General features: G+C 41.4%; 2 protein-coding genes and 1 long non-coding RNA gene across 3 annotated transcripts; 2 read left to right on the top strand and 1 right to left on the bottom strand.

The window, feature by feature from the left end:
* The first annotated feature begins 1,509 nt into the window (after positions 1-1,509).
* Positions 1,510-9,385, top strand: MPHOSPH6 (M-phase phosphoprotein 6). Its single transcript, XM_038148115.1, has 5 exons — positions 1,510-1,662; positions 5,151-5,263; positions 6,827-6,917; positions 7,874-7,971; positions 8,424-9,385. The coding sequence occupies exons 1-5, from the start codon at positions 1,612-1,614 to the stop codon at positions 8,587-8,589; spliced, it is 519 nt and encodes a 172-aa protein (XP_038004043.1). The 5' UTR covers positions 1,510-1,611; the 3' UTR covers positions 8,590-9,385.
* Positions 9,386-11,508: 2,123 nt separating this feature from the next.
* On the top strand, positions 11,509-13,891 carry LOC119705548. The gene is made up of 2 exons (XR_005258261.1): positions 11,509-12,438; positions 13,125-13,891. It is a non-coding gene; the product is annotated as an uncharacterized LOC119705548 (long non-coding RNA).
* Positions 13,572-17,826, bottom strand: NAT1 (N-acetyltransferase 1). Its single transcript, XM_038148110.1, has 2 exons — positions 17,690-17,826; positions 13,572-15,757 (listed from the first exon to the last, which is right to left on the bottom strand). Exon 2 carries the CDS (start codon positions 15,750-15,752, stop codon positions 14,880-14,882), a length of 873 nt encoding a protein of 290 aa, XP_038004038.1. The 5' UTR covers positions 15,753-15,757; positions 17,690-17,826; the 3' UTR covers positions 13,572-14,879.
* Positions 17,827-17,991: the final 165 nt, after the last annotated feature.

Raw genomic sequence — 17,991 nt, 5'->3', positions numbered from 1 at the left:
AAGTGCTGAGGAGAGTACAACATTTAGAAGAAATCATTCAAAGTACATCCCTGGACTGTAAATGAACCGAAACCGCTCAGAAAAGCCCTGACGTTGAAGGTCATGCAATTAAACACAGGGCTCTGATTTGCAATGATCAACAAAAAGGAAATGCATTATTAAAATGCACAGCAAATACAACATAACACCAAAAATGGACAGATTCTGGCTGTACTGTGCCATTACATTAATTAACAGCTTTCCCCTATTGGTTTTCTCACCAAGATTCAAACATATTCATTCTTCGATGAACATTTGTATTCAGAAAATGGCAGATTTCTTCCCAGCCTTCTTTTGTTGGGAAGGGATGACAGCTGTTAATGAGAAAGGGAACAGAGAAGGAGCAAAAACAGCTTAGCTGCCACACTCACAATGTGACTTTCTCACTGGGGCCTTGAACTTCAGAGCAGCTTCAACTCATTTACAGAGCCTGGGAATGAAGGTGCCTTCCCTATATGAAAATTAAATATTTCCATGCAGTGTTATGACTTTGCCTTGAAGCATTTGTGGCTCCATGTTTCATTGGCATTTGTGGTCATTTTAGTCCACTGAGCTTAAATGTGTAATAAGAATGCCTGGATGTGGATAATTCTCCCTCCTTTCCCACTGCAATCAGGTTTTGTCCTTCATTATACCTTTCTGCGGAGTCTATTAGAGCATAAATCTTTACAGAGTTCTTCAAGCTTTGACCTACATCTTGCATATACAGGAACTTTTCTCCCTAAATTGTCTTTTGGAGCACAGCAGTTCATTAAAGTTTTGAACACTGAACCCTCACTCTTATTGCTTTATCACCCAGTTTATGTGCCAAATGTCAAAACAGGCATCAGAAATCTGATTTATGAGAATATATAGAGAAATTGTGGTACATGCTTCTGACTGGGAGTCAACTGGCAATTCCCTATCAGGATTTCCTCCTCAGCTCCCAGTGCCCAGCAGGGCAGTCCAACACCAGCGCTGCAAACACTGAAGTCACAAATCACAATTCAGGACTAACAAAGCTTTAAGGCTTTTTGTAATATCTTTGAATTTGTGTGCTTTCCAGTTTTAATCATATCGTACCATTTTGTGATTTTCTGGGGTTTTTTTTAATAAAAGTCAGTGCCGATTGTAAAAAAATAAACGCTTATAAAGTCAAGCAGTCTCCAAATGCCAGTGTGAGAAGTATTTTATACTCTTTTTGAAATACCAGAAAATTATGGATGAATCTGTAAGCCGGCAGTACTACACAACAAACAAGCATGGCTAAAACATCAGGTTCACATACTGATTTACCATTTCATACTGAAGCGGATTTATGTCCTGCTCACACCCCTGATCTCCCTCACCCCGCACAGCCGTAAAGTTTATTTCTATCGCTGGTTCTGCATCACCAGCGCACTCCCCGGCCCCCGCGGCTCCCGGGGCGTGGGCAGGGTGCGGTGGGCAGGGTAGGATGGGCAGGGTGCTGTGCCCGCGGCCGCCCCCGGCCGGAGGGTGGAGCCGCGCCGCCGCCTCGCCCCGCTCCTCCCGCGGCGTGCGCGGCCTCGGCGCTACGCGAGCGCGGGGATCCGGCGCGGCCTGCGGGCCGCCATGGCCGGGGAGGTGAAAACCAAGCTGTCCAAGAACCTGCTGCGCATGAAGGTGACGGGGGAAGGAGGGAAGGGCGAGCCTGAGGCCTGCGGGGGGGCTGAAGCGGGGGCAGCAGGGCCGGGCCGTGCCGTGCCGGCACCGATGGCGAGCGGGGCCCGGCTCCGTGAGGCGCCGCCGGGATTGCGTGTCCCCGGCCACACGCGGCCGTCCCGGAGCCCTGGTGTGGGGCATTGCCGTGCCCATCGCCGGCCACGCGGCGCCAGCCCTGCCTCTCCCCACCCACAATCTGGATAAACAGATGGGTTTATCCATGGGCTGCTCCCCGGCCTTCTCGGGCTTGCTGGGCTGCTTCCCCGGCCAGAAATCACTGATGCCGGCAGCGAGCTGCTCGAACGCGGGGGTTGCAAACTGCAGGGTTCGGTGCGGGAGAGCAGCCTCATGATGCCAGCAAAAGTCTGGCCTCAAGGGCCAGCCCCAGCGCACCTTTTGGGAGTGCTTTCCTTCCACCTCGCTCCTCTGCAGCTGCGTTGATTCGTGTGAATTTAAATAAAAATATTACAACAGCGCATTGAAATGAAAATATCAATGCTGTTTGCTTTGCTTGGGGGTGGCGCTTTTAGTATTGAGAAAAGAAAGTTTGGGGTGTCCATTTTTACCCCAGTTTACATTGCTGGCTAAGGAAATCCCAGCCTGAATGGGGATTAACATCTAGTATTAACCAGCTTTCCCAGCTCTTAGATGCCAGGGATCTTAGTAACATCCCGATGTGCTTATTACCCTTGGAATTGTGAATCTCATGTCACCAGTGTGAAATTAGTCTCTGCTCACTGGCTAATGGATTCTGCTTCACACCATGTACTACAGCTCCTAATTCAGTAGAGTACGTTCTCTGATTGATAGTCCTTTATTGCTGGAAAACAACCAGGAAAAGTTGAGTACCTTTTTTTTTTTTTTTAATGTTAATATTCAATTTTTTAACTGAACATGATGGGGCCTTTGTGGCTTCTTGCTTGTGGTGTTTTATTCAGCCATTTTTTTCCCCCACGTATATGGGCCTATATTTCACATTCTGGCTGAAAAGAGTTAGCTGACTTCAGTTCAATTTTTCACATAAAGTGCACTCTGCTACAGTTGGATGATGGAGTATTTACCCTAATTAACAGATGCTTCTAAATCTAAAACTTGTACACAGAAAGAACAAAATACATCTTGCCTCACTCTCCAAAGGGAGTAGGTGTTGAGCTGAGTCAGCCAGCAATGTGTGATACAGTGAAACTCTCATAACCTGGATGGCAGCATCATTATTTTTTCTTATTTTTATATAATACACTTTTAAAACGAAATTTTTCTTTCTGTTGTTTGCCAGTATACTAACCCCCTGGAGATTTCAAAAGCAGGTTTTTGGATTGTTTTTCTCTGGAAGGCCGTGGAGAACCAGCCATGTGAATATGCTGCCATGACATTTGCAGGTTCACAGTCCAGGCAGTAATAACCAGCTTTGAAGAGATCAGTAGGTTTTGAAAAGGTCATACACAGATCTTGCATTTAGCACTTTGTTTCTGCAGATCTTCCTGTTTACAAATGTTTTAATTAAGCCTTTAGCAGCTGCCTCTGCAGGTAGTGATTCCATGTGCTACCAGAATTCAGCAGGTGGGTGCAGTGGCACCCAGAGGTGACGTGTGGTGGGTGGTGTTGGAAGGACCATTTGCAGTAAATACTGGGCCACATGGAGACACACTTTTAGATCTTGCACCATTTGATCCAGGTCTCATAGCTTGGGGAAACTCACCCAAACAGCTCCTCAGATACTGACTTACATGTTCTGTGCCTACCACAACGGGTATATTTTTAATTCATCAGTGTGTGTTTACATTCTAGAGGAACCTGATCACATAATTTTTATCTAGGTTTTTCCTGTAGTAATCTTCAGGAACATAATCTTTAAAATGGAGTGTGAAATGATTATTTAATTGGGTTCTTGTAGCAGAATTTCTTGTGTTGAGATTTTTGACTGGCTAACCAATTTCCTTGAGCAATATGTTTTTCCACATGATAGATTCACTTATTTTCCTCAAGAAGATACTGTAATTTTAATTGGAAAGCTTTGACATATTCTGAATTGACTCAGAAAACAGAAGTAAATTTTTCTTTCATTAAAGATCTTGTACAGTGGATGCAAATAGAAATAGAAAATGAAATACCGGCTCTGTTGGCTTGTACTTCTGAGTTTGGTTTGATTGGGCATTTTGTAAAGACTGAAAAGATGTGTGGGTTGTTTTTAATACATACATTGCACACATTTATCACCTATATATTTTTACAGGACTGTGTGTGAACTGTACTGTTAGACTTGCCTCTATCTGGGAGTTAGCTTGGTATAATAAGTGTAGACCTCTGACAGGTACAGTCATCCAAACACTTTCTGTAGAACCTCAGGAAGGTCCCAACTTTTAGGGGTGGGGGACTATATGGATTATCACCATAACATTTTGAAGAGTTCGTTTTTTTCCCAGCATTTTTCTTTGACATTGTTTAGACTTAATTGTCACTCAATTCAGGCACCTGATTTTCCACAAATGGAAATTAAAATGCTGTTTCACAGGCCTCAGGTCTGTAGTTCTGTGCTCTCAGCAGTTTTTTATAGGCTGTGACAGATGTCTTCTTCTACTCCCAGCTGTTGAGAGGTTACTGTTCCTACCTGCCTGTTCCCATCCTCTGACAGAGGTTATCACCAAGGAAGCAAGTGACAGGAGTGTCTTTGTATTAGGAAAAAATAGCAGTCTTGCCCTAAACTTCATTCTTGGTCTCAGCTCTTTTGGCAGACTGTTCCTGCAGTGGTTAACAGGGGCTTAAATACAGTGCTGGACCAGTACTTTGGGGGGTCAGTGAGAATTGAAGAGCTGAGAACATCTTCTTTTAGCACAGCTGGATACAGAGGAGTTTTCTTCATAGTCTGGTTTCAAAGTCTTACATTTTTCCACTTCCAAAGGCAGATATGTGCCTTCAGAGCAGCAAATGCAATCCACTTCATTAAATCTGAGAAAAGAGGATGGTTGAAAGTACAGATGTTTCAAAAAATGGCCAGCCTGGTATGACCCACCTCCAGCTCTGAGCTCCAGTGCTGCTTGTATCGTGGAGTTGGTTCCTGATGTGCAGCAATAGCTTCAACAACATTATCTTCTTACTGGTCTTTACTGAAACATTAGAAAAACCTTAGTAAAATTAGGGAATTGTGACAACTCCAGTCCATCAAAACTAGCCAGGATAGGTTTGTTTCTTTATGTGTAAGTACAGGTGTGACTGACTGTTGACTTTCAGTAGATTGCTGTGATCAGCAGCTGTTTTAATTTTCCATTGTCTGTTTGCACATACTTTGACCAAACTTAGAGAAAAAAAGAAAATAATCACAAAAAACATTTACTTTGTATCAGCTGCTAAACATTATGTAATGGATAATTGCTATCATGTAATTACTGCATGTTCAGAAGATAGTCATGATGCAGAAAACTGAAGCTGTGTGTTTGTGTCTTTCTTTGTAGTTCATGCAAAGGGGTTTGGATTCACAAACTAAAAAACAACTAGAAGAAGAAGAAAAGAAGATAATTAGTGAAGAACACTGGTATCTTGATGTACCAGATCTAAAGGAAAAAGAGTAAGCTTGTAATCTTTTGTACTTCTTATCGTCATTGGATTGTTTTGAAATGGAAATAGCATATTCATATTTTTTCCTGTAAGATAAGTATTATAAATAACCAGTTAACAGAAGCAAAAATAGTGACAGACTGGCATTACAACTTCTTTTATTACTTATTTTTAGGGCTGTTCTTCAGGTTGCCTAGTGTAGTTTGACCTACTTTCAATTCTTGTGTGTGTTGTTTTCTTTCAGTCACACATTCTTCTAGATGCATGCAATTAGTTTCTTTCACTCAGGGTCCAATTCATTCATTGCTGCTTTTTCCCTTCATTAGAAACAAAGTTTGAAACCTTGTGTTAGTAAATTCAGCTCCAGACACATGGTTCAGTCAATTCAGGACAGTTCTGTCCTCTTGTGTCCAGCTCACTTCAAATTCTGGTTTTGAAATAGGAGAGATAATGGCAAAAATAAAGGAAGGCTTAACTAATAAGGAAAAAAGTGTCCTGCTCTTTAGAAAGGTGCCTTAAACAGCAGGAGAACTACTTTTGAAATTGCTTGGGTTTCATCCTTTCAGAAGTGGAAAAAAATTCCACTGAGTGAGAACATACATAGTTTTGAAAAAGCTGGGACCCAAGGAATTAACTGTAGCTGAATAAGGCCATTGGTGAACTCTTTTCCATTAGTCTTGGTGGATATGACAAAAAGGTATTTGAGCCTCCGTTGCAGCAAGGAATGTTCAAGCTGGACATTATGAGAATTTTTGTAACAATAAGGCTATTGAAGCTCTGGAGTAGATTGCCTGAGGAGACACTGGATTCTTCATCATGGGAAGTCTTTTGAGGACAGGTTAGCTGGACCTCTGCTGTTCATGGCACATGTGTGACTGATACTGCCTTGAGGCAGGACAATGAGCTCAATCTCTTCAGCCTAAGTTCTGTGATCATGAGAGTTTGATTTACATGGGAGATGAAGAGGATGAGGGAACAGGTACATATGTGTGAGGAAAAGGATGGAACAATCCACAGAAGTACTTTTATCTGACACGTGTACTATGAATGCCTCAGGGTCATGTTTCTTTTCTCACTCCATGCTCATTAAAAGAGGAAAAAAAGGAGGAAGAAGGGAGAAATCTGTCTGCTGAACAGAGAGTGACACAGTGTTTTATGCCCTGACAGACTCAACTAATGCCAGGTCTAACAGGACAATGAAAAATTAATTAGAAGCTTTTGCTGGTATAGTAGTGCCACCTGGGGAGTGATATTTACGTGGTATTTTTATTCTGGCAAAAGTATTAATGTAGGCAGAACCATACCAGCAAAGAGTGCTTTTTGTCAGAAGAGTTGATTTTGCTTGTGGAACTGGCACAGCTTTACTGGCAAAAATGATTCCTTTGCTCTCCAAGCTCCTTGTACTGAAAGATTTATCAGGGCAATTGAGCAGAAAGTAGTTGATGGTTTAAAATACACTGTGGCTTTGTTTATTTGTGTGGGGGGAAGACAGCACATCCTTTTTGCATTTGTTTAATTTGACTGTTTAAAAGTGCATGGTTTGACAAAATGCTGGGTTTGGGCTTTCATGCAGGAGCTATATAATAGAAGAGAGAAGCTTTCTGCGATGTGAGGATCTCGTTTATGGCAGAATGTCCTTCAAAGGATTCAATCCCGAAATTGAGGTACATTTCGGTGTCCTGCTTTGAGGTTGTCTCACATTAGGATTGAAGCCCTTGGGGATGGGGATTTGAGTGTTCACACTGCAGCCTTATTGGCCTTTGCAGCACCTTCCATAATCCTCCCATGTCCAGAAACTCCGTCATTCAACCCTAAATGTCGATCAATGCAGCATCTGGTAAATAGAATCTTTTTAGCTCCCTGTGTTGTTGGTCAGTAATTGCATGACTCCTGCAGATTTTCCCTCCCTGAAGTGAGGAAACCATCCCACATGCTGCTCACCAAAACAAAAGCTCACTCTTCCTCCTGACATAGAATGCAGAGTCCAATCTACAAACATTCAACCCTATTTATTCAACACTAACTTGTATCAATAAGGGCTTAGAGTTCCAAAGTAAAAATGCTGGGCAAGAGTATTTAATTTCTTTCTGGCATGATTAATGCTGATAGAAGTACACAGGGACAGTAATAAAAAGGTTAGCACTGAGCATGAAGCAGGAGGATGAAGGTGTAAAGACCAAGACATTTGCAGAAGGCTATGTAAGGTAATTTACTAGGAGATTCTTTTAGTTACTTTGAACTTGCTGTCCCTGTGACTGAGCATATGATTGCTTCATGGCTTTTACTGTAAATCCTTGAAGATATTCTTTCTTTTTAACAAAGCCATTTCAAGGTCTGTGTGCTAACATCACAATGAAAAATTAATTATGATCTAACTCTGGTCTTCTGGAGATGTTTGGAGTGCCCTTTAGGATGTTTGAGTAGTACAATACACTAAAAACACTGTCCCTGTTGCCTTTTCTTTGCGAGTTTTCATAATGATGGGCTCTAGCCTAACCAGGAACAGAAAATAATTATTAAATTTGATTCTTACCTTTTATGCTCTCCTACCAGTGAATTTCAGCACTGTTGCCATTGTGTCATGGTTACATGCTTAAACTGTTTCTCACTTCATTTTCAGAAGTTAATGATCCAAATGAACTCAAAGTGCAAGGAGGAAAAAATTGAAGAGGATGATAAAATGGAGGCTGATGTGTCAGATGAAGAAATGGCCAGAAGGTAAGTTACATTTTATTACATAATCAGTACTAGCTAGGAATATGATATGTTACTGTATTATGTGTGGGGAAATAAAACCCAAAAAGGAAACAAAATTAAAAAAGCCCACAATAGATATGCAACTATACCAAATTGATTTTCCAGGAATGCTGGTGTATGTTCACTTGAATATCCATCTCATTTGGGGGTAAATTCTCCATCACTGGTAGGGGGTTTCTGCCCTTTGATATCCAGGTGTTCCATGCTAATTCCCTCCTTGTTACCAGCTGCTAACAAATTGAAACTATCAGAGTGAATAATAATGTAATAAGTCATGCAGTACTTGTGCTTCTCCAGGCTTTTAATGACCAGGTTTTTTACACCACTTGAATTGTTGATTATGTTTAGGATATGTGCCATGATTTTTCCTCTGATTTTAGCTGAAAGTGTAATTTTTCTTATTCTCTCTACAGATATGAAACATTAGTGGGAACAATAGGGAAGAAATTTTTGAGGAAAAGGGACCAACGTGTACTTAAGGATGATGATGAAGATGAAGATGATGAAGTTGAAGAGGGGAATAGTAACAAAATACCTAGTAAAAGAGCTAAGAAAATGTTCTTAAAACCTCAGGATTAACGTCAACTGCACAAGTGGAGCTTGTTACCTAATGCCTACCAGAGTACCAAGAACTGGAGATTGTTTGGAGTTTTTGCTATTTAATGTAAAGGGTGGATTTGTAAATCTGTTCTATTCTCATTGAAATTTCTACCATCCACAGGACAGACACTTTGCAAAGTGGGTGTTTATGTAATGGATGTTGTACATCCTTTCCTCTCTCAGCAGCTTTTCATGAGTGGGGCACTCATCCCATCAGTCTCTTGAAATGTTCTGCATAGTTAAATTGAGTGTTGCATGCAATCAAAAGCAACGTTATTTACAATTTAGGATGACATCTGAAAGAAGTATTTGGAGTAAAGATGAGCTGTGTCCAATTCAGTAAGGCAGTTCAGCTTTCACTGCTTGCTTTATTATGAAAATGAAACCTGCACTCTCTTCAAATTGAAAAAAGCCAGCAGAAACATGCTTGGTTTGTGATCTTTTTTACTGTGCTAAAAATAAGATGGGAGAAGAACAGAGAGATAAAATCCACTTTATTGAATTTTATTTTTTATAAAGTTTATTTAAAAATAGACGATTTTGTAGTGAAACTTTTTTTTATACAGCAAGCCAAATATTGGGCGACGTTTACAGTTTGACATCTGAGCAGATTGTGAATCTTAGTTTCTGCCTTCCAAAAGAAATTTGCTAATTTTGCCTCTTTTTCAGCAAAAAAATCCAATCTTATAATTATGTAAGTCTTGTCATAAAAGCATAATAACAGTTTCGGAAACATACTTGAAAGCAGAATAAAAACTGTGGGGTTTTGTGTTAATGATTGTGGATTAGCTTATTTAATGTAAAAATTATGCTTAATACAGTCTGATACAAGGAGACATCTGATTTTGTGCTGGCCACAGATGTCCCCCAACATTTAGCTGAGTACACTGATTTATTTAGCATGTGATGAAGCCATCTGAAGTAGTTTTAGGATAGAAACAACATTCTCTTTGGTCAGTTGGTGCTCTGAGTCTTTTAAAAAACATCAGTGCGTTCTTGTCTGAAATCATAGCAGTTCTTTGTGTATGGCCTTTCAACAAGAAATATTGCTATTGCTACATTTCCTCAGGATGTCCAAGCTACTCATCCTTAATGCTGGCTCTCTGCAGAAAGGAATTTGTTAATTGAAGCGAGGAGTGGCCATTTTCCCATAGGCATGAGGCTTTTTTGGTCTTTTTGTAACAGCTCAGTGAAGCAAGACATGAAACTCAATTATTTAAAGAAGGACACACTGTGTCTGCTGTATTTTGCTTGTGATACATGAACTATGATCCATATATCAGGAGCACCTAATTAGATATTCAAGATGGATCACACATGGAAAGAGAAATACACTTTTAACCTAGTAAGGGGACTTTGTGCAGGTGGAAAGGCTGTGATTCATGATCTGAGATAGTTTTTCAGAGCTAATTAAATGCTACTGGTTCAATTACTTAAAACCTGATCATCTATTACTGCTAGCTGAAAAGGAGTTAATGATGGCAAGACATTTTTCTTCCCATGGAAGATGTGACCTGAGCTATGAAATGATTTATTGTTGGTCATCACAAGAAAAACTTGGAATACATCCCATTATTCTTCTTGCTTATTAGTAGGAAAATGATTCCTCTGAATGGCTTTCTTGAATGGAGAGTGAATTTCTGCATAGCTGTGCTGAATAAGTGAGGGATAAAGCGTGTTCTGGTAAACCACCAGCAACCAGGAGATGTCACTGCAATTGCATGTCCTGAGAGACCGTGGGTTGGGGAAGTGTCCAGTGGTGCCATGTAAAGAAGCTTTTGGGTTATTTTGGTAACAGCAGTGGCTGAACTCGATGTGTAGTCTTCCTCTTTCAGTGTTCTGCAGAGAGCTCTCCTGCATTGCATGGTTCTGTTCCGTCCAGTGGGGTGTAATTCTCATCAAAGGGCATTCTGCCTCCTTAATTTCATGTCATTTCCTGAGGGATAGCTGGACATGAGAGTGGCACGGTGCATGGATAAGCACATGAGAAGCTAAAGAGCTTCCTAGAAAATCCGCTCTTTTGGAATTGGGACAGAGGAAGGTTGGTTCTGTTTCAAGAGAAATGTGTTGAACAAACTGTGAAGAAAAGGTAGTTTTTAGTTTATTGTCTTTAAACCTGAGAGCTTTGCTGCTCACATTCAGCTGATGGCTCAGTGCTACAGTAAGACCAGCTACTTATTTTTAGCGCAATCTTTTATTCATGGGGAATTTGCAAAATGTGCCTTTAAAAGCACCATCCATAGTGTGTTATTGTGAACAAGACAAAACCAAAACTCAGCCCTGTGTGACTTTTTAAATATACTTTAAGTACAGAGTTACAAGCAGACATGGTGGGATGTTCTGAAATACCTGTCTGCATTTCCAACGGTATAAATACATTTATGGATGGATTTAAGTCCAACTCGAGCTTCCTACCTGAGGTAGAAACATTCTGCTGTATAACATCTCTGCTTGAACTACTCTTGACAGAGGTGTAAGCATAGCAGTGAAATATTCATAAAGCAAACCTGCATTGATTCAGGCTTTCTTGGCTCTGACACAGGCTCCAGTACATTTTATGTGCAAGCTCCTAAGCTGTAGCACTTTCCCACGTGGTCATGTTTCTAGATGAAAAGTGTTTCTTTCTTGGAAACAGAAGCAAGTTGGGTAAGTGGTGGTTTTATTACAGAAAATGGCTACCTGCAAACTGGTAAAGTGTTACCAGACACCAGAAGTGTTCGTGCCTGTGACCCTGAAGTGTGGTTGTAAGTGGTGGTCACTGACAGCTTGTATGTCTGTCCCTTGTCATGTGAAGTTTGGTTCCTCCCTTTGGCAGGCTGGTGGTGCTTATTTTGCAATAACTGCTGGGCTTGAAAATATGGAAGTATTGGACAACTTTGTCTTTCTTGCTGATGTTTCTATTTTGCTTAGTATTGGATCTTAAAAAGTCCAGGACCAGAGTCCAACTGAAGTGAGCCATCCAGTGTGAATTTAGTAATGCTTGAGCTGATTAAACTTTGGTTCTTGGGGAGGGGCAGGATGTTCAGTGGTGTGGAGTTTGAACCGTGTTTCTTGTGCTCTGTGTCTTGTTCTCTAATGAGACTCTCCCTTATGCAATGCTCCAACCACGGGTGGCTGTCGTTGCCATTGGGCATTGCCTGTGTGTGCAACGGGCAGCTGGGCTGGGATTCTGGGACTTCATCCAGCATTCAGACTTTAAAAGAAATTGTTTGTCTTTCTCTTGATTGCAATACCATACTTTTAAATTGTATTTGGAATTAGATGAGTCTGGGGGTGGAGGGGGGCGGTTTCTCAGCATTTGTTTCGCTTCATTTGAACAGTCCACAACTAAAACTGCTCTCATTAAGCCCTTCTCTGAGAATGCTAATAAAGCATCGTGGTAGGGAAGGATGGCAGCCATCCCACAGTTCCCTACCACATGTGAATTCAAGTTTCTGTGAGAGCTGATGCTTTAAGGACTTGGTGCTTTGTTTTCTTTTCAGGCTGGGAGAACATCAGCTTCTACAATACTGCTTTGTTAATGGAACCCCAGCATGAGGCCTCAGGGTTTGTTTGGTTTTGTTTGGTTTTACACCATTCTCATCTCAAACCTCTGAGGGATTTCAGGCCTGGCATTCACACCTCAATAACCTGCTTTCATCAGCTTTTGGGGAGCTTTAGTTAAACTGTGAAACTGTTCCTTAGCTGTATGTGTTGACATTTCTTTGTGTGATTTCATGTTTCTCAGTGAGGACCTGCTTATGTTTGTCACGTCAAGATGAAAAATTAACAGATGGGAGTCAGGGAGACGGTTGGAGCCTCAATCACCAGCAGCTCTGTAGATCTTTGGTAAGAACCGAACAGTAGAAGGGGTAGCTGGGTCAGTGCCATCACTACAGGCCCAGCTAAATGCTGATAGGAGCCCGTGACTGTCCAAGAAACCCTTGCATACCAAAATCCAAGCAATTACCTGTCAGCAACAGCAAGAAAACCTCTAGGGAAGTTGGGAGGCAAAATAACCACCCTGTTAATGGCTGGCCTCAAGACAAGAAAACAGCTGTGGTTGATGGCATAGAGAAATGTAGTTTGGTGAGCTGGGTAAATGAGAATCCCATCAGATAGAATGGAGGTGGTCAGTGTTTTGAAGCTTGTAATGTTCCCTGAGTTCTCAGCACCTTGTCATGATCGATTATTTAGAAAAGGGTAAAAACCCTTAATGGGATATTAATATGAGTGAATAACTGAACACAAATTACTGAACAAATTCCATAATTCCATTATTAACAGAAAAGCTGTGTTCTGGCCTCAGTAAGATCTTTCAGTGTTCCCTGTCACCTCTTGCTTGGCTCTCAGTTCCTTATCCCTGTGCAGCTATCTGTGTACCCACGCCATGAGCTGCCACCATGGGCGGTCACACAAAGAGCTGGCACACACCACAATCAGCCCACAGCTGCTGGCTGCCAAGCTCAGCAGAGATGACTCCTCAGCCTCCTCTTCAGTGATTGTCTTCCTCAGCCTATGACCTCTTCCTCCAGGTACCTGTAGGAACTCACCGTCTCCAACACCACTGCTGCGTTTTTCAGTATTGGCCTGTTTGGTTCAAGGAACAGGTAACAAGGGACTGGATATCAGGAAATTGCCTCTAATTATACCAGGGAAGTTTTGATTAGACACTAGGAATATTTTTTCACAGGGTTGGAAAGGACTGAAAGACTGTCAAGGGCACCATCCACCACCATCCTGGAAGTGGCACCTGAGGACAGAGTTTAATGGTGAACGTGGTTGTGATGTTGGGTTGATTGTTGAACTGGATGATCTTAAAGGGCTTTTCCAACCTCAGTGTTCCTGTGATCCTAAGAAGTTTGAGGTGGGAATGGTTGGCCAGCAGATCAGCAGCATGAGTGAGCAGCCCTCAGCTGGCAGATGGGGTGTGCAGGAGTCAGTGCAGCTGGGGGCAGCTGTACCTAAAACAACTCATCATGTCTTTATTTTCCTTTTATTTATTTTCAGGTGTACAGTTACAGCATTTGTGAGATTAATGATCAGATTATGTCTTTGAGCAAAAAGACTATTCAGTGGTAGGAATCAACATTTGACTGATAGGCTTATTACAGACTGGGGAGAAAGAGTGTTTTTTAGTGTCTTTAAGTGTTTCTGCTATTTTTTGATGCATTTAAGAATGTTTCCCCTTTCTTAGTGATTTCCTTGGTTGGGCTTTTTGCAGAGAAGCATGGTAGGAGGAACAACATTTTCTGGAAAATGAGGAAACATGATTGTGAAAAAAGAAAAGGTTTCCTTTAGATTTGGCTGGCTTCTTGGGTTGTTTTCTCACTTTGAGACAGATGAACAAACACTAATGACATTACAGCTCCTGTGCTAAGTGGTACCCATCCAGGACAGCCATATGGACACTCACATTTGCAGGACAAAATTAAGGGTATAGTGGGCTTAGCTTCATATACAAATATAATGCAGTCCTAAAAGTACAGAATTTCCACCCCTTTTGGGACAAAAGTAAATCTAAGCCAGCTGTGACATTTAAGAACCAGTCACAGTTTATAGGATGATTATATCTCAGAAACAAAGCTTAGTAGTTATCTCCTTAGAGCCCATCAGCCACAATAACACTGCAATATATAGAATTTTCATCACCAGAAGAATAGCTACATACCGAAAATTACTTGGGGCAGTTTACTGCAGTAATGGTCAGAGGGATGCACATGATGATGATTTTCATTTTGTACTATGGTTTGTCTGAGGATGATGGTGAAAGAGTTATGCCTCCTAATGCTCCTTTCCAAGATGACAATGTTTCACTCATATTAAAGGTAGAGGAATGAGATGAGCTGGGAGTGGTTGGATCTTGTGAAAAATGAAGTTTTGAATGTGTGCTTTCTTGTCTAAATGCTCACAGATTACTTGTCTCCCTATTATAACCTTAGAAAATGTGTTGGCAGCATATCACAATTAATAATCCATACTCATGTGCTACAGGCAGTCCAAAATTCCCCAGACATATTTCTTACCCAAGCCTATAACCAGATTCAAATCAAATCCTACATTTGTGCCAAAAATTGAACGGCAGTCATCTCCCGGCAAATAATTTTACCTAATTGAGTCAAGAGTCTTAAATTCCTGATTTTTCCCAAAGTGAAATTCACATCAATCTCATACTAATGTATATATCCTTCAGTCACCTGCAAAAGAATCCCATAACCTTGCAGTAGGCATTGCACAGACAGTGGAAGCTGCTGTACCCACACAGCATTACTGTAGGTTTTCCTGGCCATCTAGATTGTGTAAGATCCTTTAACATTAATGGGGACAAGTTTTCTCTCTAGGGTGATGTTAAATTTCTCTTTGAGGGTTTTTTCCACCTCTTCATCTTCAAGAGTTACAAATTCCACCAGATCCATGTTTTCCTTGTAGTTGTACGTGGTCTCAGTGAGCGTCCACCCAATCAGCGCTCGGAATCCATCAGTGGTCTGGAGGGTGCAGATGGACTTCTTTGTGAAGAGGGAATCTGGAGAGGTCTGGAGGTATGTGCACTGGAAACGGAAATCTTCCACTGTCCGTGGCTCAAGGCTGAACATATAAACTTTGCGACACTCCTTTTTCTCCAGCAGATCGGAGTTGGAGAAGCTCTGATTGGGGATGTATTGTTTCCGTCTCATTTTCTCCAGGTACCAGACACCGTTTTTTTCCGTGAAGCGGAACACGCCGGGAGCCTGGGGCTGGTCTTTCCCTGACACAAGCTCCATGGGCTGCCACATCTGGTAGGACACCCCAAAGCCTCCATCAACGATGTAGGCTTTGCCATCGATGACAACCTTTACCACGAGGTGGGTCATGAGGGTGGCGTAGGCGTTCTGGTGGGGGTTGAACACGTAGGCTCCCAGGAAGCTGGTGTCATAACCCAGGCCCTTCAACACCCAGCCCAGCAGCTGGTTGTTTTCCATGCACCAGCCACCCCGCTTCCTCCGCACAATCTTGTTGTAAACTTGCTCCAACTCCAAGGTAATTTTCTCCCCGCAGTGGATGCTGAGGTTTTCGAAGGGAACAGCACGGATGTGATGCTGGAATATATCAGTTAAGGTTTCCAAATCTTGTTTTTCAGTGGAGCCTTTATAGCCAGTTCTTGCAAAATACTCTTCAAGGTTCATCTCACCTGTAAAGAAAGGCATTGTGTTTTGGTTCCTTTACATCAGTGATTTATGATGCTGTGAAAAGCTGCCCTGGCTCTGCCAGCAAAGATTCTTTAATCTACTGAACCTCATCAGAACAGCTTTTAAAGGAAACAAGCATTCCTATCAAATGGTTCCCTGAGCAAAGAGCAGTGCACATGAGGGTTTGCTTTTGTCTTAGAGTCATCCCTCTGGCAAACAGCTGATGCCATTTCAGTTTCATGCGAGGCGGCTGCGAGATGAGGATTTGCTGTATTTGCATTGTAACTGTGGGGTTAAGAAGAAATGTAGGATCTTGCTGGGCCTTGCTTGTACAAGGGCTCATGAGAAATGGTCTAAAGCCAGTGTTCAGTGACAGGACTGTCACTGGGGGAGGCAGTGTCATCTGCCAGTGGTAGGGAGGACATTCTGAGCCAGGATTCACATGTTCTTTTCATGAGTCTGCCACTGATGGACGTGACAGTAAATGAATCGCTCGTGCAGTACACGTTGCTCTTCCACCACTTACAAAAAGTTAACATGAAAAGTAAAGTGACAAGCTTTATTCAGATAATTATAACTGAAAAAACTCGTGACTTTTGAAAGTCACAGACCACTGAGTCTTGTGTCTGCTCAGAGTGTTGTAGAAATTCATTTTGGCGTTGGAATAATGGATCTGAATGGAGGGAAGTGAGTGGCCTAAAAGACAAGGAGCACATCTCCATTCTCTCCTGTGCCTTGTGTCTCACAGGCCACCCTGAAGATGAACAGGGGCTGCTTTATTCTCTCTGGTCCCAAGCTTTCTCAAAACTCACCAATCCTTTAACTCAGCAGTGAACTATTGAATGTTTACTGCAAACTAGAATTTCTCACAATGATTCTCAGTGGCAGATTCATGCTGTGCATATTCAGGGTGTGGAGGCAGCTGTCCCAAGTGAACAGAGAGCAGCAGCAAAAACTACACATTACCTGCTGCAGAGAGTAATTTAGCTTCCAGTGATATCTAAGTGTATTGTTGGAAGATATGTTCAATGTAATAATGTTTGTTAAGTGTAACATAAAAGTCATGGCTCTTTTGATTTGCAGAATCTGAGTGTATCTGATCCTACCACTCTGGCTGTGAATGCTAAATAGATCACACCAGTATAAAGCTGGTTCTCAAGTTTGTATTATTTGTAATTTCTTTCTGCAGCTCCATAATATGCTTGATCAGCACTAGATCTGGACTGCAGGAGATGAAAGCCACTGTTCTTTTGAAATGTGAGCAGACCAGATGAAAAGGCAGGTACTGAAAAGGTCGTCCCACAAATGTGGTTATGATTTATCTACAGAAAAACATCAGCAGAAGAATATTATAGGTGCAAATGAAGGTGTTCATACAAAACTATTCCTTACCAGGACTATACACAGTATCAGCAATTCCACTGTTGAAAATATGTTATCTTCTTTATCCTAATACATCAGCACATGGACTTCCTGAGTTGCACAACCCAGAGTCTGTAATTTTTTAAGTTGTTTTTAAAGAGCTGTAATTTTATTCCCTTAAAGCAGAATCTATTGATTATTAGACTGAACTTTTGCTTCTTTTGCACTTGCAATACTTTTAAATAAATTTAAGTGTCTAAAAGCATGACTTCCAACAAGAAGTTGCAGTTCTAAATTTATATTTACTATTGTACCTAAACAAAAGAATCTATTTTATAGTGAAGTGAAGCTTCTCCTGAAGAGTGAAAGGTAGAAGAATTGAAATTGCAGTTTTGCCCTCTTTAGCAGCCCCTGTTTAGCAGGTGATATTTTAGCTCTATATCCACACATTTTTAGAACATTTTTCCTAGAGAATGTTGCTTACGTTATTGTCTATGACCTTTACCATCATAAAGAAACCAGGATTTTTTGTATCTTTCTTTGGAGGGGTTTTTTTAAGAAAATAAACTTACCTCTTATGAGATCCCTTTTTATTTATTGAGGTATTCAGTTTCTGGGGGGTTTATTACAGGGGCAGCAGTCAGTGAAGCCAGGAGTGGATACAGATTCTGAGGGTTGTCTTTCTGAGCTCTAATGGTCCTCGCTCCTGAATCTTAAATTCCAAGAAAGGGCAGAGTCCACCCAAAAAGAATTCACATTTTTGGACTTCGCTGATCCGTGAGCAAATTAAACTTTGTTTCTTCCTATTAGTAGATGTTTATGCCTTCCCCTAGTTAAGACCAGAATGAACTCGTTTTCTATGTAAAATAATTAC

The sequence above is a fragment of the Motacilla alba genome, chromosome 11, assembly GCF_015832195.1.
Source record: "Motacilla alba alba isolate MOTALB_02 chromosome 11, Motacilla_alba_V1.0_pri, whole genome shotgun sequence".
NCBI classification, from domain to species: Eukaryota; Metazoa; Chordata; class Aves; order Passeriformes; family Motacillidae; genus Motacilla; species Motacilla alba.
Note: the sequence above shows the minus strand (reverse complement) of the source record. Positions and strands in the feature narration are given on the sequence as shown.

Coding starts and splice junctions, on each gene's coding strand:
- NAT1 (XM_038148110.1), bottom strand. CDS start 15,752: ATGAACCTTGAAGAGTATTTTGCAAGAACTGGCTATAAAGGCTCCACT.
- MPHOSPH6 (XM_038148115.1), top strand. CDS start 1,612: ATGGCCGGGGAGGTGAAAACCAAGCTGTCCAAGAACCTGCTGCGCATG. Junction 1,663..5,150: donor AGAACCTGCTGCGCATGAAG/GTGACGGGGGAA, acceptor CTTTCTTTGTAG/TTCATGCAAAGGGGTTTGGA. Junction 6,918..7,873: donor GATTCAATCCCGAAATTGAG/GTACATTTCGGT, acceptor CTTCATTTTCAG/AAGTTAATGATCCAAATGAA.